This window comes from Pteronotus mesoamericanus, unplaced genomic scaffold, assembly GCF_021234165.1.
Source record: "Pteronotus mesoamericanus isolate MK-2021 breed Mesoamerican mustached bat unplaced genomic scaffold, CSHL_Meso_final contig_130, whole genome shotgun sequence".
Lineage (NCBI taxonomy): Eukaryota > Metazoa > Chordata > Mammalia > Chiroptera > Mormoopidae > Pteronotus > Pteronotus mesoamericanus.
This window is the reverse complement of record NW_026555060.1, coordinates 13385908-13413125: the sequence shown is the minus strand read 5'-3', so window position 1 is coordinate 13413125 and position 27218 is coordinate 13385908. Positions and strand designations below refer to the sequence as shown.

At 35.6% G+C, this 27218-nt stretch overlaps 1 protein-coding gene across 1 annotated transcript in view; it reads left to right on the top strand.

Moving 5' to 3' along the window:
* Positions 1–27218, top strand: part of YME1L1 (YME1 like 1 ATPase) — a 52713-nt gene that overhangs the window by 22581 nt on the left and 2914 nt on the right. Inside the window, exons 5-17 of the mRNA XM_054592297.1 lie at positions 1608–1717; positions 3025–3175; positions 3506–3589; positions 5845–5927; positions 16424–16514; positions 19447–19599; positions 20582–20714; positions 21494–21556; positions 22509–22621; positions 23819–23974; positions 25472–25623; positions 26495–26621; positions 26714–26787. Coding sequence (XP_054448272.1) covers positions 1608–1717; positions 3025–3175; positions 3506–3589; positions 5845–5927; positions 16424–16514; positions 19447–19599; positions 20582–20714; positions 21494–21556; positions 22509–22621; positions 23819–23974; positions 25472–25623; positions 26495–26621; positions 26714–26787 — 1490 coding nt within the window. The remainder of the gene's footprint in view (positions 1–1607; positions 1718–3024; positions 3176–3505; positions 3590–5844; positions 5928–16423; positions 16515–19446; positions 19600–20581; positions 20715–21493; positions 21557–22508; positions 22622–23818; positions 23975–25471; positions 25624–26494; positions 26622–26713; positions 26788–27218) is intronic.

Here is a 27218-nt window from a genome sequence, read left to right as displayed (position 1 = left end):
TGAGCAAAATAAAAAGAAAAATACCATGATCCTTTTTGGAAGAACTTAGTGATATAACAGTATCAATTTACACCCAAATTTATCAATTCAGTACAATTCCAGTAAAATCCTAAAGACTTGTTATGAAAATCAAGAAGTTGATTTTAAACTTGGGTATATATATAAAAAAAGAATCGTTATTTATCTTTTCTTACTTTTCATAAGACAAAGTTCCAAATAGGTAAAGGTCTGAAAACAAAAAAATTCAAAGTATTATATGAAGTCAGTAGACTGCCTTTAAAATCGTAGTTTGGGGATGAGACAGTCTAATCAAAAACACAGTGCAGAAAACTACAGATTAAAAGATAGAGCTACATCAATTTTATAAATTATTCTATCATTTAATTAAAAGACAAAGACATTAAATTGAATGTTTAAAATATACATAACTAAAGGTTAGTATACATGGCATCCATATTCTAGAAATGAAAATATGTGCAAATGTGTGAGTAGTCAGTTCACTAAAGAAATAAAAATAGTCAATAGAAATAAAATTTTTCTTCAAAACTCTCAATTATAATCCGAAATGCAAATTAAAACAAGGTATTACTTTTTGCCCATCAGATTTGTACAAATTAACAAGATGTATATTATCCGTTGTTGCAAAGGCTGTGGAGGAAAGGATAATCATATTCATTTGTGGGTGTATAAATTTATAATAGCCTTATAAAGGGGAATTTCTTAGTGTTAAATCATGTAAAACTTATAGCTTCACTTTTAGGAATTTATTCTATATATATATTGAAAGATAATGTATACAAGAATTTTACTACAGTATTATTTTTAGCAATAAGAAGTAGTAAACAGCCCTGCCTGGTGTGGCTCAGCGGATTGAGTACTGCCTGTGAACCAAAGGGTTGCTGGTTCAATTGCCAGTCAGAGATTGGGAATTGCCTGGGTTGTGGGCCAGGTCCCCAGTGGGGGGCGTGCGAGAGGCAACCACACATTGATGTTTCTCTCCCTCTCTTTCTTCCTCCCTTCCCCTCTCTCTAAAAATAAATAAATAAACTTAAAAAAAAAAAGAAATAAGAAACAACTAATGTCTGGAGTAGGGAAATGTTTTGAATAAATTGCTATGCTCAGATAAAAATTGGAAAACTATAAACGGCTAATTAGCTGAATGTACTGTCAGACCTATTTTGGAAAATGTCCATGATATAGTAAGTGAACGAAAACAATTGCAGAGAGTTGTAAACTATTTTTATAGAAAGAGGATGTATTGACATAGAAGGATAGCCATGGAATTACTAACTTACACAGATTACTTATAGGAAATAGGAGTGGGGATTGAGGAATTTGGAAACACTTGAGTTTTAAAATTAGATACTCATCAATGGGTTTTAAGAAAAAATTTTTTAATTATCAAAAAATTACAAAAAATAAACTTAATTATGTAGATTAAATCAATTTTAATGACAAGTGTGTTGAAGTGTTAGGGAAAGAACTGTGTAAAAAAACAAGATGAAAACCTATGATGTACAGATACAGTGTCAGCAGTTTTGTAACTTAGGCATTATTTTCTTGAAAAAATTTATAATGAGAAGTAATTGTGATATTGTTTCATTCAGTTTTCATACAGTCTCGGGGATTTAAAACGTTAAAATCAAGGACACGACGTCTACAGTCCACCTCTGAAAGATTAGCAGAAACACAGTATATAGCACCATCATTTGTGAAGGTAATTAGACCTTTTTTGTTTGAAAGAGCAACAACCTCAGTTACTAAAACGAGAACCTTCAAGATCTGATTTCTTTTGTGGGCCGATCGCCCCCCCCCCCCGCCTTTTTTTTTTTTTTTTTTTTATGAGAAAGGATCAATAATCCATGTAATCATAACTGCCACTCTTCTGGGTATGAAACTTGTCCCTCCATTGGCCTATTAGAAAACTCCCTCTTTTTTCTCTCTACCAAATTATACCTGCTTAGGAGTGGCATCATCTCAAACTATAAGCCTGCTGATCAACTTTGATTTGCCCATCTTCTCTTAACTCCCACATCCATTAATCACTAAGTCCTCTTGATCACTAAAATTCTATTGATCCAGCCTCTTAAATGTTTCTTAAATATCTTTTCATTCCCACCCAGTTCTATTGCATAGACAGACTATTAGAGTAGTCCAAGCAAAAAAATGATTGTAGATACTCATGTAGTCTCCATGCCTTTAGTTTTACTAACTTCAGTTTAGCCCCCAGATTGCCACCCACCTGTCTGTCTAAAATGTATTACATGTAATAATTGTATTCCTCTGCTTTATTGTCACCTGCCATGGTACACAGAGCATGTTATCTTCTGTGAAATATGCCTACCATTTTTCTGTTATCTCTCATTGTGTAGCCCCGCCTGTACCTCTCCCTTTCTCTCTTGGCATCTTAAAGTCCTGTCTGTCACATGAGATTGTGTGCAGTTCTTCAGCACTACAGGCTGTTGTTTCAGGCTTTTGTCAGTGTCCATGCTGATTGTTCCCTATGGCTAAGGTGTCCCATTTCTGTAAGGCCTTCCTTGACTTCCTTAGGTAGCATTTATTTTACCATCATACCTAGCTAGTACTTCTAACAGAACATCAAAACTTTATGTATCTCTCCTCAGTAGACAGAAAACATACACCTTTACATCTTCAGAATTTACACAGCACCAAGTACATGAGATGTGCTCAGTAAACATTTAATATACTAACAGTTTTCCTGTAGTACAGTTAAAGGAGTGTGAACATCAAGCCCTTAGAACCCTAAGTCGACCTGTTTTCATTATAGTGTTCATACAGAGTTTCTTTATATTAATTGATTGATACAGTTACTGGATCCATTGTTGGTTTTCTATCCATTGATTAAGTAATTCATTGTTGAGTTCTAATAAAATTTGTCACATTGACAATAAAATTGAAAATTCTAGCATGTCAATAAATTTTGTGTGTATGAATGGTCAGAATATTTCTGGGGAGTGTTACTACCTATGTAGTCAGTCAGTACTGTTGTGTTTGTGTATTCAGGGATTTCTTCTGCGAGACAGGGGATCAGATGTTGAGACTTTGGACAAACTCATGAAAACCAAAAACATACCTGAAGCTCACCAAGATGCATTTAAAACTGGCTTTGCAGAGGGTTTTCTGAAAGCTCAAGCACTAACACAAAAAACCAATGGTAAGCTAATTTGACATTCATGTTTGCAGGGAATATCTGAAAGGGAGTCATAGTCCTATCGTCAAGTGATTATGCATAACTTTTCTACTTATTATCCAACTTTCTATTGGTTATATTCTATTATATTTATAACTGAACCTGTGTAGAAATGTAAATATATACTGGCAGGGTGCTGAAAGGATATCATGGCAATTGTGCAAAAGAACACCAGGTTCCAAAATTGCATATGATGAAATATGATTACCATCAATAACCTAATGTTTGCATTTTATTGAGCTGTCATTTCTCATTGATTTCATTTGATTTAAAGCTTTTTCTTTTTTTCTCCAGATTCTCTAAGACGAACTCGTCTGATTCTCTTTGTTCTGCTACTATTTGGCATTTATGGACTCTTAAAAAACCCATTTTTATCTGGTAAAGGCTCTTTTAATTATCTGACTTTATTTTTTAAAAATCTCTTACATTCTTACTTCTTTTTCATGGTCTAGTTAAGACTTAGAGAAAAAACATTAATGCTTATAGTTCTAGGATCTAGGCCTTTTATTCCTAAACCAATACTTCTCAGATTGGGTCACTTTGAGATTATTTTTTTTGCACTGAAATAGAAAAGTTTTAATCTGTTAGAATTGTGTACCATCTGCCATGTCAGAGGACTTGTTATATTTACATTGTTTTGTGGATTACAAGAAAAGTTTCTTCAGGCACTATACAAATTCAAGTTTAATCGATTTTGAGAAAAATAATGTTTTTGTGAAAGTTCCAAGGATTTGTTAGAGTGAAAATGTTATTTTAACTTCTAGTAGTGGTTGGTTTTCTAGATTTTAGAAAATAATACCTGTCTGATTGTTAAATTAAAAAAACATTTAGCAGAATTTTATAATAACAGTACAGAGTGAGATAGTTGTCTTTTTTAAAGACAATGCATTAACTTTATTTAAAAACTAATGTATATGAATTAAATGTGTCCCATAGTTTTTCAGTTTGCCAGTCTAAAATGAAGTAATAATGTGAGGTTTAAGTGGTTCTAATTGCTTTTTCAACTACCATTTAATTTTTACCCTGTGTTCTCTACTCTCTTTGTGATTATTTTGAGAGAAAATAACTCTCAAAATAAGGTACATTAAGAACATCGGTTGACTTGATTCAGGACTTCACCCCAGAACTTATATGTAGCCTGAGATAGGTAAAAAATTTTTTGTGACATGAAACCTGAGATGAGGTTTTAACATACAGGAATAGCTTTTATATCTAGATTTACCGCCTCTTGTTTCTTTCTGTTTTCTAAAAAGAACCAATATAGGGATGATAGAGTAATATTGGTTGGTTGGTAGAGGGGATAGCATGAACTCTGATTTTTCTTTTGTTTTTTGATTGGTGTCTTATATTAAGCAAAACATATTACAGTATGACTTCTCCTGCTGCAAATTTATATGGATTATTTATTAAGTCCATCTATCTTGAGCCTTAAAGTAATTTAGTAGGCTAAACCAATTAGGGTCTATTCTAGAATTACTGTCGTAAATCTGCTCTCCCAGCTTGTATGTTCTTTTTATATTTAATCCTCACTGAGGATATGTTTATTGCTTTTAGAGAGGGAGGAACGGGGAGAAAGAGAAACACTGATGTGAGAAACATCGATCACTTGCTTCCTGTATGCACCCCGACCAGGGATTGAACCCACAGTCTAGTTATGTGCCCTGACCGGGAATTGAACCTGCAACCTTTTAGTGTATGGGATGATGCTCCAACCTACTGTGCTGCCCGGCCAGGACATGACTTGTGTGTTTTGCTATGTTGAGTGTTTCTTGTTAACCTACTCATTTTTGCGTACTCATTTTTTACTTTTATATATCAATTTATCCTTAAAGACCGTACATTTGACTTATTCTGAGGGAATTAGAAATTGGTCAGCTTATTAATTTATAGCTCTAGTGTAGAAGTTCACTCAAGGGGGAGAGATTTAAGAAAGCTCTTTGTTCCCTATAGTTGATTTGTTTATTCCCCGTAGTTGATCTCAGATATTTTACTATTCTACCAAACTTTCACTGTCTTTCTCATACTTAATGATGTCATTATTCATAAATCATCTAAGGGCAAATAATAACAGTTGTCAGAGGAAGAAAGCTATTTGAAAAGTGAAAGTGTTGTGCCTCAGCCACCCCCCCCCCCTTTTTTTTTTTAAATGCCAGTGTCAGTTTTGTATGCTAGGATAAGGGAAAATATTTCAGAGAGTAGCTGTCTGACCAGTTGTGTCAGGATAGCTAAAGGTGATTGTTAAAAATGCAAACTCTACAGTGTCCTTTTCCTAAATCTATAGAAGGACAGGGCTGTGGCCTGGAAACCTGCATTGGCACATCTCTCAAGTGATTTATAAGCACACTGGAGTCTGAGAACGATTGGTTTAATATTTATGTCATTAGTTATTAAAGGAGAAGAATATAATTCTTAGTGTTAATTGGAAAATACAAAGATGTCATTTTAATGTGAGTCATTTATTCCTTGAATGTGGTCTAGAAATCCAGAAGACCTAGTTTCTGTTCCTCACTCTGATTTAATGTATGTAAAGTTATATATTTAATTTTTCTGGACTTCCTTTCTTGCATCTGAAAAAAGAAGGTGGTTGGAATTTTATGAATCTATCCAATTTATAAACATTTTCTTTCCTTTAGTCCGCTTCCGGACAACAACGGGGCTTGATTCTGCAGTAGATCCTGTCCAGATGAAAAATGTCACCTTTGAGCATGTTAAAGGAGTAAGTTAAAAAGTTTCCCTTGACCTCCTCAAACATTAACTTTATAAGGTCAATATTTGATTCTAAAGGTATGACTAATAGAAAATATATGTATTGGTCTTTGCCACCATTTCCTGGTGCAGAGCTCCTAAAACTTCTGATTTCCTAAGTGATGGGAGCATCTTTTGTTCAACTATTTCGTCTTTGACCACTATTCCTGACACAGAGCTTCTAAATCCCTTGGAATTTCCTGGGTGAAATGGAGTGTCTTTGTTCTAATTAGGCATCTGTTGGTTGGCTTCTGGATAGTTTTAGGATGGGGACTGGTTACTAGAAAGACCAAGTCTTCATTAGAAGCTTGGAACTTTCTGACCCACCTCACATTCTCTGTAGAAGAGAAAGGGACTGGAAATAGAGTCAATAATTGTATTTATATGATGAAGCCTCCATAAAAATCGTACTAATTAAGGTTTGGGAAGCTTCCAGGTGAACATGTGGTGGTGCTGGGAGAGTGGTACATCCATAAAAAACCATGGAGGTTTTTATTGATCTTCATAACTTCAGTATTTAAAATGTCTGCATCTTGAGTAAATAAACTGAAAGAATGCTAGTTCATAGCCAGTTAATGAAATTACTGGTTTGACAGATATTTACTACTGTCTCCTAAGTTCCAGCCCCTGTTTTAGGTACTGGGATAAAAGAATTAAAACAAATTTCTGCCCTCATGGAGTTTTAATTCTAACATGAATTGGACAAGGATATGGTATGTAAGGAAATAATAGAGTATGTTAAGTAATGAAGGATTATGGTGGAAAATAGAGTGGATGTAAAGAGGATCGAGATTTCTGGGATAAAGGTCACAATTTTTTAATTATAATTGTCAGTTTTTAAAGATTTTATTTATTTTTACAAAGAGGGGAAAGGAGGGAGAAAAAGAGGGATAAACATCATTGTGTGGTTGCCTCTCACACATCTCCCACTGAGGACCTGGCCAGCAACACAGGCATGTGCTGTGACTGGGAATCTAACCAGTGACTCTTTGGTTTGCAGGCCCACATTCAATCCACTGAGACACTCCAGCAAGAGTTACAATATTATTATTTTTAAAAATTTTATTTTTCAACTTACAGCTACATTCAATATTAATTTTTATTAGTTTCAGGTATATAGTATAGTGGTTAGACCATCATGTATTTTACAAAGTGTTCCCCTTGATATTCCCAACACCCACCTGGTATCATACATAATTATTACAGTATTATTGACTGTATTCCCTATGCTGAACTGTATATCTCCATGAATGTTTTAACTACCGATTGGTACTTCTTAATCCTTTTTCTTCTCTCACCCAGTCACCCAACCTTCTTCCCCTCTGGCAACTGTCAGTTTGTTCTCTGTATCTATGAGTTTATTTCAGTTGTGTTTGTTCTTTAGATTCCACATGTAAGTAAAGCCATGTAGTATTTGTCTTACTCTGTCTGACTCATTTCACTTAGCGTAATTCCCTCTAGATCCATCCATGCAGTTGGAAATTCTAAGATTTCATTCCTTTTTATGGCCAAGAAACACTCCATTTTGTATGTGTACCAACTTTTTTGTCCACTCATCTATTTCGGGTTGCTTCCATATCTTGGCTATTGTAAATAATGCAGCAGTAAACATAAGGGTGTATATGTTCTTTCAAATTAATGTTTTGGATTTCTTTGGATATACACCCAGTAGAATTGCTGGGTCACAGGGTAGTTCCATTTTTAATTTTTTGAGGAAACTTTATACTGTTTTTATAGTGGCTGTACCAGTCTGCATTCCCACCAACAGTGCACTAGGGTTCCATTTTCTCCACATTCTCTCCATTGTTTGTTGTTTGTTGTTTTATTGATGACAACCATTCTGACAGGTGTGAGGTGATATATCATTGTGATTTAATATGCATTTCTCTGATGATTAGTGATGTTGAGCATCTTTTCATATATCTGTTGGCCATCCATATGTCCTCTTTGGAGAAGTGTCTATTCAGATCCTGTGCCCATTTTTAAATTGGATAGTTGTGTTTTGGATGTTGAAATATATGAGCTCTTTATAAATTTTGAATATCAACCGCTTTTCAGATATATATCATTGGTAAATATGTTCTTCCATTCAGTAGGTTGTCTTTTTGTTTTGTTGATGGTTTTATTTATGCAAAAACTTTAATTTGATGTAGTGCCATTTGTTCTTCTTTCTTGTTTCTCTTGCCTGAGTTGCTATGTAAGAAAAAACATTACTATGAGAAATGTCAGAAATTTTAGTGCCTATGTTTTCTTCTAAGAATTTTATGATTTCAAATCTTACCTTAAGTCTTTATCCATTTTGAGTTTATTCTTGTATGTGGTTTGTGAGAATGGTCAAGTTTCATTTTTTCCCCCCATTTTTCCCATTTTCCCCATCCAGTCTTCCCAAAACCATTTATTGAATAGGCTGTCTTTACTCCATTGTATGTTCTAGCCTCCTTTGTCAAATACTAATTGCCCATATAGGCGTGTGTTTATTTCTGGGCTCTCTATTCTGTTTGTTGATCTATGTCTCTGTGTTTATGCCAATACCATACTGTTTTGATTACTATAGCCTTGTAGTATAGTTTGGTATCAGGTAGCGTGATACCTCCAACTCTTTGCTCTTCTTAAGTTTGCTGTGGGTATTCAAGATCTTTTGTGGTTCTATAAAAATTTTTGCAATATTTGTTCCAGTTCTGTGAACATGCCATTGGTATTTTGGTAGGAATTGTGTTGAAGCTATAGATTGCTTTGGGTAGTGTGGACATTTTATTGATTTTAATTCTTTCTATCCATGACCCTGGTATATGCTTCCATTTATTTTTCTCTTCTTCAGTTTCTTTAGTATCTTATACTTTTCTAAGTATGGGCTTTTACAACCTTGGTTAAATTTATTTCTAGGTATTTTTTAATGCAGTTATAAATGGGATTGTTTCTTAGTTTTCCCTTTTGATAGTTTATTTTTGGCATTAAAAATGCAGCCAATTTCTGAATATTAGTTTTGTTTCCAGTTACTTTACTGAATTCATTTATAAGTTGTAATAGTTCTGGGATTTTTTTGGTGGAATCTTTAGTGTTCTCTATATACATTATTATGTCATTTGCAAATACTGACAGTTACACTTTTTCCTTTCCAACTTGGTTGCCTTTTGTTTCTTCTTTGTTTACTGTGGCTAGGACTTGAAGTACTAGTTAGAATACTGGTGGTGAAAGTGGGATATACCTGTCTTGTTCCTGATCTTAAGGAAACATTTTCAGTTTTTCACCATTGAGTGTGATGGTAGCTGTGGATTCGTTATGCAAGGCTTGTCCAGAAGGATTCCAGCCATGTAATATGAAAAATAGAGATGTTTATTGAAAAAGATACAAAAAACGTACATAGGACAATGACACCTCAGTCCCCTTCAAAGTAGGCACCTTGGGACCTTACTTTGATCCCAAACTAGGGACCAAATAGGTCAGAAAAATAGTATCATCTGTCCTATTTTCCTGAATCTTATCGATGGTCTGAAATCTCTTCTCTTTCAAAGTTGATTTTAGTTTTGTGAAGAGCCGGAAGTGGCAGAGCACCAAATCTGGGCTGTAGTGGGGCACCTGGGTGATTTGATGTCTTGCTAAAAATATCTGCACAAGATGTGATACATGAGCTGGGTACATTGTCATCACGAAGCTGCCAATTGCCAGTTACCTGTAGGGCTGCGGCCTTCTGAATTATCTGAATAGTTTCTGCAGAGGAATGTTCAAGCTTAACACAAAATTTGAGGCAGATTTGTTTCTCTACTCGATCAGTCATCTTGAATGCAGTGGCCACGCAATACACTTGCTCACTCAACGGTGTCCACCGCGACAAGTACTGTGAAGTTGTTATTGTTCACATATGTGCATTCCAGTCCACCCTCTTTGGCTGCCAGGTTACATTGATGTCACGCAAACTGTTCATGTAATAGTAACAAAGTCTGGACTTTCTCCGGACAGACGTCATATATTGCCTTTATCGTATTGAGGTACATTCCCTCTATTCCCACTTTGCCGAGAATTTTTATTTATTATAAAATGGTGCTGGTTTTTATCAAATGCTTTTTCTGCATCATTTGATATGATCATATGATTTTCATCCTTCATTTTGTTTATGTGATGTATTACATTAATCGATTTTCAGGTATTGTACCAACCTTGCACCCCAGGAATAAATCTCACTTAATCATGGCATATTATTATTATTATTATTTTTTAAGTGTTGCTGGATTCAGTTTGCTAATATTTTGTTGAGGATTTTTGCATCTGTGTTCATTAGGGATATTGGCCTACAATTTTCTTTCTTTGTAGTGTCTTAATCTGGTTTTGGAATGAATAATGCTGGCCCCATAAGATGGCTCGAGAGTGTTCCCTCCTCATGAGTTTTTAAGAAATGTTTGAAGAGGATTGGTACTAATTCTTCTTTGAACGTTTAGTAAAATTCACCTGTGAAACCATCTGTCCAGAGCTTTTGTTTGTTGAAAGTTTCCCATGCCCCAAATCAATATACATGGCTTTTGTTGCACCTTTAAAATACTACAAATAAATCTGAGGAAACTTTCAGCATCTTGCTGTTTCTAGAGCTGGACAGCTTAGATCTTGTTCATCAGCCTGTTGAACTGTTCCTTTTTCAAAAGTAGATACCATTCAAAAGTTTTCTGATATCCTTGTTTTTAACTATTGTGGCTTGCTGAATCAAAGCAGCCAAATTTGATACCAGTTTGATGTGGTTTTACTGAAGAATTAACTCTTCTTTCCGGGCTTGAGATAGTGAACACACAACACCTCCTTTCCTCCAAACCCTGTGGATGTTATTTTGTCTGTGAAATTTCTGGTCTCAACAAGAGAACTGTTTTCCTGAGTTATTACGTCGATGGGGAAGTGAGCACACACAGACCTCATCTTGTAAAAGAAGCCCAGTGTAACACCCTTGTTCATGTTCTGTGCATGACTGTAGATTGTGCCAGCGGTGGCCAGTTTCTTTCTATCTCCCCACCGTTTGTCAACCTGGAGCTTCTTTTTTCCTTTCTAAGGCTACTGAGTTCTACAGTGATGTGACTGAAGTTCCTCCACAGAGTGCCTCTTGGGTCTTCACAATAACTGTACGCCCCTTCAAAGGGATGTTGACATGTTCTGGAATGTCGACAGTCTGATTGCTGGAAATGGTCCTCATCCTTGCAGTAGATGCAGCGGAGAGAGTGTTCAGAGTTTTTTGATTACTGCTTTGATTTAATTGGTTTAATTGGTCTGTTCAGATTTTCTGACCCCCCCTTCGTTCATTCTTAGGGAGCTTGTATGTTTCTAGGAAATTTGTTATTTCCAGATTGTCCAATTTGATGGCATATAATTTTTCATAGTATATTCTTATATTCCTTTTTATTTTTGTAGTGTCAGTTACTTCTCTTTCATTTTTTATTTTATTTATTTGGGGCTTCTCTTTTTCTTGACAGGCTGGTAAACAATTATCAATCTTGTTTCTCTTTCTGAAGAACCAGCTTTTGGTTTCATTGGTGTGTGTGAGTGCGCGCGCACATGTGTGTCTGTGTTCAGATTCTATTTCATTTATTTTCATTCTCATCTTAATTATTTTATTCCTTCTGCTCACTTTGGGATTTGTTGGTTGTCCTTGTCCTTGTTGCTTTAGGTGTAGCGTTAGATATGAGATATTCCTTGTCTCATGAGATAGGCCTGTAATGCTATGAATTTCCCTCTTAGGACTGCTTTTGCTGTTTCCCATAGATTATGAGTTTCCATTTTCTTATTTTCATTTGTCTCAAGGTAGCTTTTGATTTCTTTCTTGATCTCATTGTTAACCCATTCATTGTTTAGTAACAGGTTATTTAGAACCATGTGTTTTTGTGTTTTTCAGGGTTTTGTTTTTTTTTTCCCTATAATTGATTTCCAGCTTCCTGCCATTAGGGTTGGAGAAAATGCTTGAAATGATTTCAACCTTCTTAAATTTATTGAGGCTTGTGTTATAGCCTAATGTGTGGTCTATCCTGGAAGATGTTTTTTGTGCACTTGAAAAAAAATGTGTATTCTGCAGTTTTATGGTGTTCTGAAAATATCAATTTTGAACCATTTGGTCTAATGAGTCATTTAAAGCCATTGTTTCCTTTTTGATTTTTTTTCTTTTGGTCTGGAAGATATTTCCATTGATGTCAATGGAGTGTTAAAGTCACCTAGATTACTGTCTTACTATTGACCTCTCCCTTTATTCCTGTCAATATTTGCATTATGTATTTCTGTACTCGAATGTTGGGTACATAAATTTTTACAAGGGTTACTTAGAGCTCCTATGTTGGTGCATGAGTTTTTACAAGGATTATTTCCTCTTACTGGGTTTTTTAAATCATTATGTAATGACCATCTATGTCTCTTGTTATAACCTTTGTTTTAAAGTCTATTTTGTGTGATCCAAGTATTGCTTCCCCAGTTTTGGTTTGTTTGTTTTTCATTTGCATGAAATACCTTTTTCCATCCCTTTTGGTGTGTGTGTGTCTTTTGTTCTATGGCAGCTCTCTTGTAGACAGAATATGTGAATTTTGTTTTCTGAGAACACCTTTAGCTTTTTCTTGGAAAACTATTTAGTATTCAATTTTAAATGATAGCCTTGCTGGGTAGAGTAGTCTTGTTTGTAGGTCCTTGCTTTGCATCACTTTGAATATTTTGTGCCATTCTCTCTGGCCTGCAAATTTTCTGTTGAGAAAATGAGCTGACAGACTTACAGGAGTTCCTTTGTATATAACTAACTGCTTTTCTCTTGATACTTTAAAGATTCTCTTTTTATCTTTAAGCTTTGCCATTTTAATTATCAAGTGGGGCCTCTTTGGGTTTATCTTGTTTGAGACTCTGTGTTTCTTGGACTTGTGAACCTCTTTTCTAACTAGGTTAAAAACGTTTTTAGTCATTTCTTCAAATAGTTTTTCAATTCCTTGCTCCCTCTCTTCTCCTTCTGGTACTCCTATGACGTAGATGTTGTTAGGCTTGATGGCCCTTAGACAATTCTCAGTTTTCTCAATTTTTTTTTTTTTTAGCGGTAGTTAAGTCTTGGATAAACCTCATTGGCTACGATACTGCCACCGTGTAAAGCTCAATTCTTTTTTTCTTTATGGTGCTCTTCTTGGGTGTTTTCTACTACCTTGTCCTTCAAGTCACTGATATGGCCCTCTACTTTCATTTGCTATTGATTCATTTTAATGTATTCTTCATTTCAGATATTGTATTCTTCATTTCTGACTGGTTCTTTTTTATGGTTCCTATGTCCTTTTTTATGGTTTCTGTGTACTTTTTTATGCTGTTATCTAAGTTCTGAGTTCATCCATTTTCTCCCTAAGTTTGTTGAGTATCGTTATAACCATTATTTTGAACTATGTATCTGGTAGCTTGCTTGCTTCCATTTTAGTTAGTTAGTTTTGAGGGGACTTCTGTTCTTTCATTTGGGGCATGTTTCTTTCTCCATTTTGGCAGCCTCTGTGTGTTTCTTTCCCTGTGTTAATTAGATCTGCTATGTCATGGTATAGCGGTCTTATGCAGTAGGTGTCTTGTGGGGCTCAGTTGTGCGGTCTCCCTAACCACTTGAGCTAGGTGCTCCAGGAAAGCCCCTTGTGTGGGTTGTGTGAGCCCCCCTGTTGTAGTTTAGTCTTGATTGCTGCTGACCGCTTTGTGGGCGGTGTTGGTCTTCAGGATGGCTCACTGTGGGGACTGACCCTGCCCACTGTATCCGAGCTGCTGTGCTGGTGCTGACTCTCTGAAGTAGAATTCACCCCAGCAGGATCTGGTGCCTGCTAAGATCTCCTTTTTTGTGTGCCACTTTTGGAGCTAATTGGGTTGTGCTCTGGTGTGGCCTGAAACCCAACACTGTGTGCGTTGGTTCTGGGGCCTTTTGCGGGGGACTGTGGTGCAGGTACATGCCAGATGCTGCCTGTAACCAGCCTTGGGTTTCCTGTCTGGAACTATGAAGCGATTCGCAGAATTTGTCTGCCTCTGCTGGGTCTGGGTGCATGTGGGAGGGGCCAAGCTGCTACCGAAGCCTCCCTCTACCTGCTCAGGGCTTGTGGGTTAGGTCAGCAAGTGGCTCAAGGAATCCCGAGATCTACCTCTGCCTGCCAGCTGCCTGTTAGGCTCAGTTATTGGAAGAGCCTGTTGCGGTGCATGAGTTGCATGAGATAAGGTCTCAGCGAGTGGTGTTCACCCCAGTTGATACAGATTTACACTTGGAGCTGGTGCCGGGTCTGAGGTCACACAGCAGGTTTTAGGGTACACCAGAGATAGCCCTCACACCTGGGACAAGTGTACTTTTCTGGTGGAGCAGGGTCTCAGAGATTCATTGAGGTGAAGAACTTAGCAGAATTCACCAGGCTAAAACTGACCAAGATCTGGCTGTGTGGAGTGGAAGTTCTGCACAGGAATGGAGGTGTAGCTCAGGTTCACAGGGAAAAATGGCCCTCCCCTCTAGCCCTATAACTCAATGTCTTTCCATGTGATTGGCACTGTTGAAGCCTTCCTGAACATCATGGAGAGTTTCCAATAAAGTCTACACTGCAGGCTCACCCTGGAGTTTGCAAAAGACTGGGAGTAAACCTGGACAGGCAGGGCCTCCAGGAGTCAGCAGGAAGGGGCTGTTGCCTGTCCAGGCTGATGTTGTATGGAGGGGAGGAATTGACTGTGGATGACATGGGAGAGGGACCCCTTGCACAGGGACACTTGCTGCTGTCACTTCAGCCCTACCCCTTCAGCCACGCCACTTAATTTATCCCTTTATGACTCTGGTCCATGCTAAGCAGTTGTTCCTCTGTGGAGTCCAGGGTGATTCCTGTGACTGATCTTCCGTGCACTGACCCATCCCACTTCTTACAGGGCAGGTGGAATCCCCACTGATTTTCACAGCCAGTCAGAGAAAGACAAATACCATATGCTGTCACTTGTATGTGGAATCTAATGAACGAAATAAACTGAGGAACAAAATAGAAACAGAGGCATGGACACATGGAACAGTTTGAATGCTGTCAGAGAGGAAGGGAGAGGGGACCACTGATTAGCCAAAGAACATATATGCATAACCCGTAGACACAGACAGCAGGGTGGTGGTGGCCAGGAAGAAGAGGGAGCGGAGGCTTGGAGGAGTGGGGTAAAAAGGGGCAAATGGGGTATCTGTAATAATGTCAATAATAAAGATTAAAATTAAAAAAATAGATATAAATAAGTGCCCACACAGACACATTTGTAATTTTAATTGGTAACCAACATTTGTAAATAGGAAAATTTCACCCATAAAAAGGTTTTGGGTTTTCCTTGGAGAATTTAAGTCTAGAGCACTAGGTCTGTATTTCTTGGTAGCAAAGTCATGGTTTTGGTCTCTTTAATGGACTGTTGATTATTAGTTTAGCATTGCCGTCACTGTTGAACACCTGGCATTCTGCACTAATTTTTGTTATCATTTTGACATTAGGTATTTTATTTGTGACTTTATAGTATGCTAACTTGGAAAATTGCTCACCATTTCTGATCGTCTCCTTTTGTAATCTCACATCAAGAGTCTTTAAAGTTGAGCTAATGTTCTACTTATTTTTGTTGGCCACATTGGACTTCATTCTTGCTAGGCATGGCAGTATTTTGGGGATTAAATCTTCTAAACTGTGTTTGCCATAACCATTTACAAAATAGTATCAGTACACCGTAGCTTAATTGCAGTCACTGTCCTTTGGCATTTGTTAGGAACTGAATCATTTATAATCTAGTAGTAATTTCTTATAATGAAACAGCCTCATAATTACAAGTTAATGTTTTAAGTTAAACATAGGTCCTTTATTAATATAGTGTAGCAATATACTATTAACATATCATATAATAATATATTTATTAATATAGTATTATAATTCCACATAATTTGCCCTTGAAGCTTATAATCAGGTCCAAAAAAAATTCTGGATTTGAAACTTGCTAGATCAAATGCCACTGACACATTTGACTAGAATTTTGAATATAATAGTTTTTGTTAACTGGCAGAAGCACTGTTTTTTAAAAATGTAAGAAGTTAGCCCTGACCAATGTAGCTCAGTTGGTTGAGTGTCATCCTGAAATATCAAAAGGTTCCCGGTTTGATGCACATGCCTGGGTTGCAGGCCCAGTCCCCGTTGGGGCACATGGGAGAAGCAACCAATTGATGTTTTTCTCCCTCTCTTTCTCTCTCCCTTCCTCTCTCTCTAAAAAGAAATAAAACATTTTTAAAAAATGTGAGAAGTTAAACATGTCTTTTGATGGGATATGTAAGGAGACTTTGCAATAAGGAGAATTGGCAATAAGGGCTAGGAGGAAACCCTTTGTGTATTTATAAAGGGGTATTTTTATATACTCCTACTGGAAAAAAAAAAGACAAATTAATTTCCAGTTAAATTTACATTTTCCAAAGAGGATTCCTTGATCATCTAATTGTTATTTAAAATTGTTTGTTAAATTGTGTCACTTTAGGTAGAGGAAGCGAAACAAGAATTACAGGAAGTTGTGGAATTCTTGAAAAATCCACAAAAATTTACTGTGCTTGGAGGCAAACTTCCGAAAGGTAAGATATCTTCCCTTTATCTGACTTGATATCAAAAAATACCGTAATATATTACTACTTCAGTTTTTATCAGATTTAACTGATTAAAGTTTAGAGTTCTTAACTGCTATTTTATAAGTAAGTGTTCATTGTGAACATACTGGCCTATAACCTTTTTGGAGTCATTTTAAATGTTATCATTTCAAACTTGGAGTGAATTTGCAAGAAAAGGACAGAGAACTATACTCAACCCAAACTGAACAATTTTTAATATTTTGTCCTATTTGCTCATTTGCTTTCTTTACATGTATTTTTTTAAACAGTTGAGAGAAAGTTTTATCATATTATGCATGCTCCTTTACTCCTAAGTATCTCAATGTGTATTCCTATGAATAAGGATATTTTGTTTATACAACTCCAGTACAGTTGTTATTAGCATTGATCCAAAACTTACCAATTTACAATCATATTCAAATTTCAGTATTTGTCCCAGTAATACCCTTTGTAGTTTAGTTCCCTTGTTCCCAGTCCCACCTTGGTTTGGGACCCAATCCAGGGTCCTGACATTTAGATTTTTTTAATCTGAAAAAATTCCTTTTTTGTGTGTATGTGTGTCGGGGGGGCCGAGAGTGGATGTTTTATGCTCTTAAAAATGGTGTAGAATACACACAGATTTGTAGAATATTCTCAGTTTGGTTTGATGGATGTTTTCTCATAGTTACTCAATATGATTTTAATTACTATGTGACATTGTGATTTATACTAAATATATTTAGTCTTAGTCCCTGTTTCTAACACAGAGCTCCTAAAACTCTTGGAATTTCCTAGTGAAAAGAGCAGTGAAGTTGTGTTTATGAGGTAACTTTTGGAGCACACCTGAGAATGGGGGCAGGTTGTCAGGAGAACCTACCCTGTGCTTAGAAGGTTGGACCATTTAGTACTACCCACCCACTCATTTCCCCACCCCTGAGGAGTGAGAGAGGATGGATGTTGAATCAATGTTCAACCTCCAATATCAATCATGCCTATGTAAGGAGGACTCCATAAAAACATAGGATGGGGTTTGTTTGCTCTACCATCAGGCTGTTCCTCAGTTATGTATATTATAATAAACCAGTAATCTACTAAGTAAATGTTTCTCTGAGTTCCATGAGCTGCTCTAGCAAATCAGTGTACCCAGGAAACGAGACATGGGAACCTCTGACTACCTTGTTGGTCAGAAGCACAGGAAACAGCCTAGTCTTGCCACTGAGATCTCGAGGGGGCAGGGGAGACTGAGTTCTTAACCTATGAGATCTAATGCTGTCTCCAAGTAGGAAGTGTCAGAATTGAGTTGAATTATAAGATATCCAACTGATGTTAGAATTGCTTGTTGGTGTGAAGGAAAAACCTACATACTGGAATTGGGTGCAGAATTGTAATGACTTTATTGTATCCTTCTGTATGGTTGTACTATACTTAAAACATTTATATTGAACTTTTAAATGTTTCTAATCTTTACTATTGAAATTAGCACCGTGATGCTCATCCTAATATCTTAAGGCTTTGTTCACATGCTTAAATATTCCCTTAGAACAAATTCTAGTTTTATTAATTTGTCAGTTATAGATTATTATAGATTCCAGTGCTAGAAATGGAGTTGATGAGTTAAAGGGGGCACTTCTATTTTAAGGCTTGCTTTTTATACTCTGTAGTATTTCTACTGAGAATGTTCAATAGTATATAAAAATAATATGCACGAATCTTTGCTAATTTAGGATTCATTTATTAAATCAATAATGTAACATCATAGGAAGCATATTTAAAACCATAAAAATAATTACATTTTTCTTTCTGACCACAAGAATATTTTATTAATTTGTGGGAAGGTCCTCAGGTACTAAGATATAATCTACGGAAATTGATGAATGATGATTTAAACCAGTTAGGAACCATAGTAACATGAAAATAAAAGAATAACTTTTTTAAACGCTCACCCAAGGATATGTTTATTGATTTTAGAGATAGAGGGGAAAGAGAGAAATATTGATGTAAGAGAAACATCGATTGGTTGCCTCTTGCATGTACCCCTACTGGGGATCAAATCTGCAACCTTTCGGTGTACGGAATGATGCTCCAGCCAACAAGCCACCTGGCCAGGGCCAGGGATAATCTCAAGGGTATTTTTGAACTTTACTTAAAATGGGTTTCTAAATGTTAAAATACAATAGTAATATAGTTTTGTTGCCTTTTTAAATGTCTGAAAAATGAAAACGTTACCTAAACCAGAGAATTCTGTTATTAATAACTTAAGAAAAACGTGTTATGAAAATTTTCAAACATATGGAAAAGTTAGAAAGAAAGTTGTAGACATTAACTACTTTACATCTAAATACTTTGTTATGCATCACCCAAGAGTAAGGACAATATCCTAAATAAACGGTAACTTATCCTACCAAATAAAAAATCTTATTTTCTTTTTAAAAATATTTTATTGTTTATGCTATTAAAATTGTCTTGATATCATGTACTCTTCAGTATTTTTCAAATTTTCACCAGATGTTTCTAGAATTTTTTAAAATGCATTTTTTTATGGAAGAGTATCAGTTTAAGGTTTGTGCAATACATTTGCTGTCTAATCTTTTAAAATGTTTTTATTTTAAAACTTTATCTTGTTTAGTGATAAATAAGTTTATATTAATTTCTTTCAAGATTCAGTCTTATTTATGTCTGATATGTAGACAGTACTTAGATGATACAGGAAAATGAGTTATGGAGAAGATCCTGAAGTGAATCATTAGTAGAGACAAGTGTTTTGTTCTCTTTCAAAATATTGGGCATCAGTGTGCCTTTAACCTCAAAATTATAAAAATTAGTAACTATTGGTTTTCAGACTTATATCAGGATTTGTTTTTTTTTGTTTTTTTTTCTTTAAGTTGAGTCATTCTTAAATACTTTTATTTTTCCTTTTTAGGAATCCTTTTAGTTGGACCACCAGGAACAGGGAAGACACTTCTTGCCCGAGCTGTGGCTGGAGAAGCTGATGTTCCTTTTTATTACGCTTCTGGATCAGAATTTGATGAGATGTTTGTGGGTGTGGGAGCCAGCCGCATAAGAAATCTTTTTAGTATGTTTTAATATATCCTTTATACAATAATAATTTTATTTTAATTTCAGGGAAAGAGGGTTTCTTTCTTTTTAGATTTTATTTATATTTAGAGAGAGGGGAAGGGAGGGAGAAAGTAAGGGAGAGAAATATCGATGTGTGAGAGAGGAACATTGATGGGTTGCCTCTCGCATGCCCCTAACCAGGGACCTGGCAGGCAACCCGGCCATGTGCCCCCACGAGGAATCCAGCTAGTGACCTTTCGGTTTTCAGGATGACACCCAACCCACTGAGCCACACCAGTCAGGGCAGAAAAGGGGTTTCTTACCCTTTGTTTGCTACTTGATTAAGATTAGTAGTGAGCTGGTACCGTTGTTGTGGTGCTGTTTTCAGGTAATTTCATGTGTGAGATAAAGCAGAACTGTACTTTTTTTCATAAATATAGTCAGAATAGCTAGTGGTAGTATTAGATGCGGTTGAGGGCTGTGGAAAACCTGTTTTTTGTTGTTTTTTTTTAAAATTCAGTAGTATGCAATTAACGTCTAACTATTATGGTTTCTACAGCTAGGAATAATGAGTGAATGAAGACTTGGTTGTTTTCATTGTATATAATAGTTTTTCTTTTTAAAAATTTTATTTATTTACTTTTAAGTAGAGGGGAAGGGAGGGAGAAAGAGAGAGGGAGAAACATCAATGTGTGGTTGCCTCTTGCACATCCCCTACTCACAACCCAGGCATGTGCCCTGACTGGGAATCGAATCTGCGACCCTTTGATTTGCAGGCTAGCACTCAATCCACTGAGCCACGCCAGGGCTATTACGTATCATTCTTTATGGTATAGTTTTCTTTTCTTCTGAGGCTATTGTTCTTGAATCAGTAAAAAAAACAAACTTTTTTTTGTGTGTATTTTCTCCCTAATGAATATCTTTTGACAGTCTTACATGATTTTGTGCAAAAAGTGTTGATTTCATTAAACTTACTTGAATCTTCTCTCTTTTCTTAGGGGAAGCAAAAGCAAATGCTCCATGTGTTATTTTTATTGATGAATTAGATTCTGTTGGTGGGAAGCGAATTGAATCTCCAATGCATCCATATTCAAGGCAGACAATAAATCAACTTCTTGCTGAAATGGATGGGTAATTGACTCTTCCTGCCTTTGGAGTATGGTGATATATTTGGTGACATTCAAGAGAGAGGAAAAATGTTAGTTTATAGGCAACAGAGTAGTCCCTCATGCAAGAAGTCAAGACAAGCTATTCTTTGGATTGTATTATTTTTAATCCTAATGGGGTAATTAATGTACTAGTTCTTTTTAATGAGTGATATCTACACATTTTTTAAATTTATTGTATTGTGACAAGAAGGCAGCGATTTCTGACAAGACAGCCTATTTGGAGATGTAAAGGGAGAGTATGCTGGTCCCTGGACAATTTGTGACCAGACTGGAGTGTTGAGGTACATTAAAAGCTTATATCAGCATTCATAATATACAAAGCAAGAATTGGGGTTGCTTTGAAAGAAGCAGAAACGTTTGTTTTTTCTATATATATGACATTTTGGAACCAAATAGGAAGTCTAGGAGCAAATAATTTAAATTGATAAACTTGAAAATAATTTCTCAAAAATTAGTCAGATGCCCAAGCTTTTTGTGGTAGATCACTTCTTCCTAAGTAGAACAAATATTGTGCAGGTGTCTTACTATAGATGATTTAGTAATTTATTATTAGCAGTTTTATTGATGTACACTGGTGTAACATTTGTTCCTTGTAAAAAATAGAGGTATCATTTGAGGCATAAAATATATTAGTCCATTTTCTTTGCTGTTAAGATTAATGTTAAAGAGTTTTATGTAGAACATTTGTGTATGTGCACTGTTTTAATTTTTAGTGAAAAGGTACTTTTTTTTTTTAAATAGTTTCAAACCCAATGAAGGAGTTATCATCATAGGAGCCACAAACTTCCCAGAGGCATTAGATAAGTAAGTATTAAAGAAAATTTTTGTTAAGCACTGATACATGCTGAAACATGGATGAACATTGAAAACATTATGCTTAAAGAAGGAAGTCCATCATAAAACATCACATATTATATAGTTCCATTTATATGAAATGTCCATTATACATAAATCCATAGTTACAGAAAGTTGATAGGTTAGGGGTTGCCAGAGATGAGGGAGATTGAGGAATGACTATCATCAGATGTGGGGTTGCTTTTTGAAAATATTCTGCAATTAGGTTGTGGTGATGGTTGCAGAGCTCTAAATATATTAAAAACCCCTGTATTATGCACTTTATTTATTTTTCAAATTACAAGAGAAAGTTTATTTAGAAAGTCACAGAGAGAGAGAGAGAACGCATGCAAGAATACGCTCACATGGATTATTTACTTTACATTTGGTGACATGTGAATTCTATCTCATTAAACCTAATAACATAAGCTTCTGACACCTTATATACCACACAAACGTTTTTGGGTGGAGAGCATTTTAAAAATAAAATATACTATAGTTTTATTTTTTGTTGATTGTATTATAGAAGTTAGTCATATTTTTATTTGATATAATAGTTGTCTTTGCCTGAGACTCTAGTTTAACATTCTGTATTTACAGCAGTTAAGAGGGGTATGGAGCTCTTATAATAGATGTATAAAATTATTTGGTCCCGGCCTCACTGACTTGCACATTTTTGTTTCTGAATGCTGTGTACTATCTAGATGCACACATATATCTGTGTATACTTTTGATCTGCTTTTTGGTTATTGAAGCTTATGTGAGATACTTTTACAAGGAATTATCTGAACACTTATGTTCAATACTCCTTCTAAGCTCTGGTTGCATTGTCTTTCCATCATTTCCTTAGAGTGGTAGTCCTGTTTAACTTGACCTTCAACACAGGTTATTAATTTTCAATTTTTTTATATTCTTCCGTTAGCGCCTTAATTCGTCCTGGTCGATTTGACATGCAGGTTACAGTTCCCAGGCCAGATGTAAAAGGCCGAACAGAAATTTTGAAATGGTATCTCAATAAAATAAAGTTTGATCAATGTAAGTCTAATTCCATGATACAAATGTTGTTATCTTCATAAAATGGTAATATGTCAGTCCACTCTGTTTGTGCTTCTTACTTGATCAGTGTCTTTTTTTAAAAGACCAGTTACTTTATTTCTCCATTTCGTAATTAATCTATATCCAGGAAATGTTGTTATTTTGAGTCCTGCTTCTATGAAAGTTTTCTTTTAAGTTCCTGGATAGATAAAACTTCAAGATGAATACATGTATGTTTTTTAAAGATGAATGTAAAATATGAAATGTTATGAAATGTAAAAATGTGCCTGTATATTATGAACATAGGACCTCATGATATAATCACTTTGGTGCCAAAGGAGGGGAAAGCCACCTGTAAAACAAAACACATGGAAAGGAAACATCATAGTTTCCTGAGTAATAAAATAGCTATTAAAGTTGCAGTATTTTCAAAGATACAAGAATCAAGTCATAAAACCAAATATGTTTCCCATAGTAAAGGTTGCTTTTATGTTCAAAGTGTTCCAAGGTGAAATTTAGAAAACATAATGTTGAGTGTGAATGTGCTGTTTCGATTTGTCATTAGGCCAGTAAATATATAGGTCATAATTGAAGGTTTTAAAATTGTCTGATAACTCTGCATTTCTCTATTTTTGACAAAGTTATTGAAACTTAAGAATGTGCTTTTCCCAAAGGCGATTTTAATGGCATATGTAATAGCAACTTTGGCTTCTTCCCCTTAGAATTTAGTAAGTAAGTTTATTTTTGTTTCATTAAAATCAATATTTTAGCCCTGGCTGGTGTGGCTCAGTGGATTGAGCGCTGGCCTGTGAACTAAAAGGTGACTGGTTCAATTCCCAGTCAGGTCACATGCCTGGGTTGCAGATCAGATACTTAGTTGGGGGCCTGTGAGAGGCAACTGAATCCCTGTATCTCTCGCAAATTTATGTTTTCCCTTTCTCCATCTCTTTCCCTCTCTCTAAAAATAAATAAATAAAATCTTAAAAAAGAATCAACCAATGAATGCATTCATAAGTGGAACAACAAACTGATGTTTTTGTCTCGCTAAAAATTGATAAAAAATTTTTTTAAAAGATAAATATTTTATATTATAGTTCATAATGGCTCTTTTCATTTTTCTTTTGAAATTTGAGTTCTTTGTGACAAACTTTCTATTAACTATTACAATTTTAATATTGTGTTGATATATCTTTATAGCTGTTGATCCAGAAATCATAGCCCGAGGTACTGTTGGCTTTTCTGGAGCAGAACTGGAGAATCTTGTGAACCAAGCTGCATTAAAAGCAGCTGTTGATGGAAAAGAAATGGTTACCATGAAAGAACTAGAGTTTTCCAAAGATAAAATTCTAATGGGTAGGTTTTCTTTTTTTTATATTTTATACTATTCAGTATGTTAGAGAATAAATTTTTCATTTTGAGAGGTTAATAAAAACAAAGGTATAGGAACAAGAAAATATATATTTGAATGTAGCAAAATAATTTGGCCTCTTACAGGCGAATATAGATTTTATGGTGATACTTTCTGGGGAGGATGGGTGGCCATGTTTTTACTCTTCTCTGATATTGCTGAAAAAAGAATAGTTAATTTAACTGTTTCAAGTATTTACTTTTTATTTTAAATCTTGAACTGACTTCAAAACAGGTTAGTTATGACATGCCTTTTAAATTGGAAGTTTATTTTCTAGAAATAGAATTAAGCTTTCTTTTTTGATAAAAGAATTAAGATGATATTTCTAACAATTTTGGTTTTCAGTTAATGTTGTAGTTTACAGGGTCTGTCTGGGAAAAGTCCAGCCATTGTTAACATAATGAGAATGGTTTGCAGGCTGTCAATGTAACCTGGCAGCCAAGGAGAGTAGACTGGAATGCGCATGTGTGAACAATGTCAACTTCACTGTACTTGTTAATGGGGGCAGTAGCTGCCACTGACTGAGCATGTGTACTGTGTAGCCATTGTATTCAAAATGACTGAGTAGAGCAATGGATATGCCTCAGATTTGCATTAAGCTTGAATATTTCTCCATGGAAATTATTCGGATGATTCAGAGGCCTCAACTACGGGCAACTGGCGATTGGCAGCTTCATCACAACAGTGCACCCACACATGCGTCATGTCTCATGTCTCATGCAGACTTTTTTGGCAACACAGCAAATTACCCTGGAGACTCATCCCTGCTGCAGCCCAGATTTCGCGCCCTGTGACTTCTAGATTTTCCCAAAACTAGACTCACCTTTGAAAGGGAAGAGATTTCAGACCGTCACTAAGATTCAGGAAAATAGGACAAGGCAGATGATGGCAATTGGGAGAACTCTGTGAGGTCCCAGGGTGCCTCCTTTGAAGGGGACTGAGGCGTCATTGTCCTATGTACAATGTTTCTTGTATCTTTTTCAGTAAATCTCAATTTTTCATAGTATATGGCTGGATACTTTCTAGACAGACCTTGTATATGTGTAGAATTCTACCCATTTTTAAACTTTGTTTAAAATATTTGTTAATGATAGTAAATGATATTAATTTAAGAACAACTTTGAGCCCTGGCTGGTGTGGCTCAGTGGACTGAGTGTTGACCTGTGAAGTAGGGGGTCGCTGGTTCAATTCCCAGTTGGGGAACATGCCTGGGTTGCGGATCAGGTCCCCAGTAGGGGATGCACAAGGGGCCACCACACATTGATGTTTCTCTCCCTCTCTTTCACCCTCCCTTCCCTCCTAAAAATAAATAAAGTATTTAAAAATATATTTTTTATATATATAAAACTTCAAAAAAAAACAACTTTGAGGCAAGTTGGTTTTATTCACTTAAATAGATCTCTCTAATGGAGTATTTTACCTGATTAAATTTTTGCCTTTAGGTCCTGAACGTAGAAGCGTGGAAATTGATAACAAAAACAAAACCATCACAGCATATCATGAATCTGGTCATGCTATTATTGCATATTACACTAAAGATGCAATGCCAATTAACAAAGCTACAATCATGCCACGAGGGCCAACACTTGGGCATGTAAGTATTTTGTTTTTTTGCTTTCTAATAGCACTTCCCAGAAGCTTATATATGGAATTGCTGATAAAAACCACTTAGAAAGAAAATTCAACTACTTCTCAAGTTTGTTGATACTTTAACTTCCTAAACCATCTTGAAATTAGAGATACTTGTGAAATGTATCTGCTAATAAAGAATATCCTTAATATTTCAGGCACTGTACCTTTACATTATGAAATTTGATTCTGGAATGACAACACAGTATAATTATTAATTATGTAATTGTTATTTTCTACCCACAGAAGAAATTATGTACTGGTTCAATAATTTTTCTAAGATTTTTCTTTTTGAGTACAAATTTTATTTTCATATCTTTCTATTTATAGACATTTTAAATATTTTTGTGCAGCAGAGGTTAAAACAGGGCTATAGCAGCATTATCTGCCTGTTATTTATAAAACCCATTTTGCTTTATAAGGAATTTTTCTCATTTTATAAATTAATGGTTTTGTCATCAGTCATCTGATGACCATCTACACTAAATGTCTTTGGGCGTTCAGCATCACGGTATTAAGCAAGGTGAGAGAGCCAAATGGTGATTCTGGTTATTAACATAAGTGTTTCAAAGCCGTCTAAATTTTTCCCTGACTACTGTGGCTCTGTTGGTTGGGCATCGTGCTGCAAAATGAAAGGTCTCTGGTTTGATTCCCAGTCAGGGCACATGCCTGGGTTGCAGGTTCAGTCCCGAGTTGGGGTTCCTGTGAGAGGCAACCAATGTTTCTCTCCCTCTCTTTCTCCCTCCTTTCCCGTGTCTCTAAAAAAAATAAATAAAATCTTAAAAAAAAAAAAAAAAAAAAGGTCTGAATCTTTTCTCTATTTTTCAATTGTCTAGGTGTCCCTGTTGCCTGAGAATGACAGATGGAATGAAACCAGAGCTCAGCTGCTTGCACAAATGGATGTTAGTATGGGAGGAAGAGTGGCAGAGGAGCTTATATTTGGAACTGACCATATTACAACAGGTTGGCTATGTAGAATGGCTTTAGTTCAAATTACGTTTGTTGGTTTAGATATATTTTAAAAATTGAGTTCTATGTGTATTTTTAAATTTTAGGTGCTTCCAGTGATTTTGATAATGCAACTAAAATAGCAAAGCGGATGGTTACTAAATTTGGAATGAGTGAAAAGGTATTGGCTAATTTTAATTGTTCTCATGTCTTAAATGATAAGTACCAAGTGTCTCTGTGAGGGTGGGCTCTCATTTTAAATTGATAACATTTACTTTCCTCTGTCTTGTTCCAAATGGATTTGTACCAGCTTATTTTTAACTAAACCTTATTTTCTGAGTAATCACATATGGCATTGTTTCTATTCTAGCTGCTTGAACAGTAACAGTTGTTACTTCATGAGTTAACCAGATGATAAGACAAATTGTTTAGCTGTTACTATTCACATGACATAAAAGACCTACTTGCTGAGTTTGCCATACTTTACCCTTTTCACGTATTTCACTCTTACATTATTGCTGTGGTTCCAGGAAGCAATTCTAATATTCTGAATTATGGGTTGCTGGAATTGGAATAGCTGCCAAGGATGTCTAAGAAGGCACTCACAAGCAT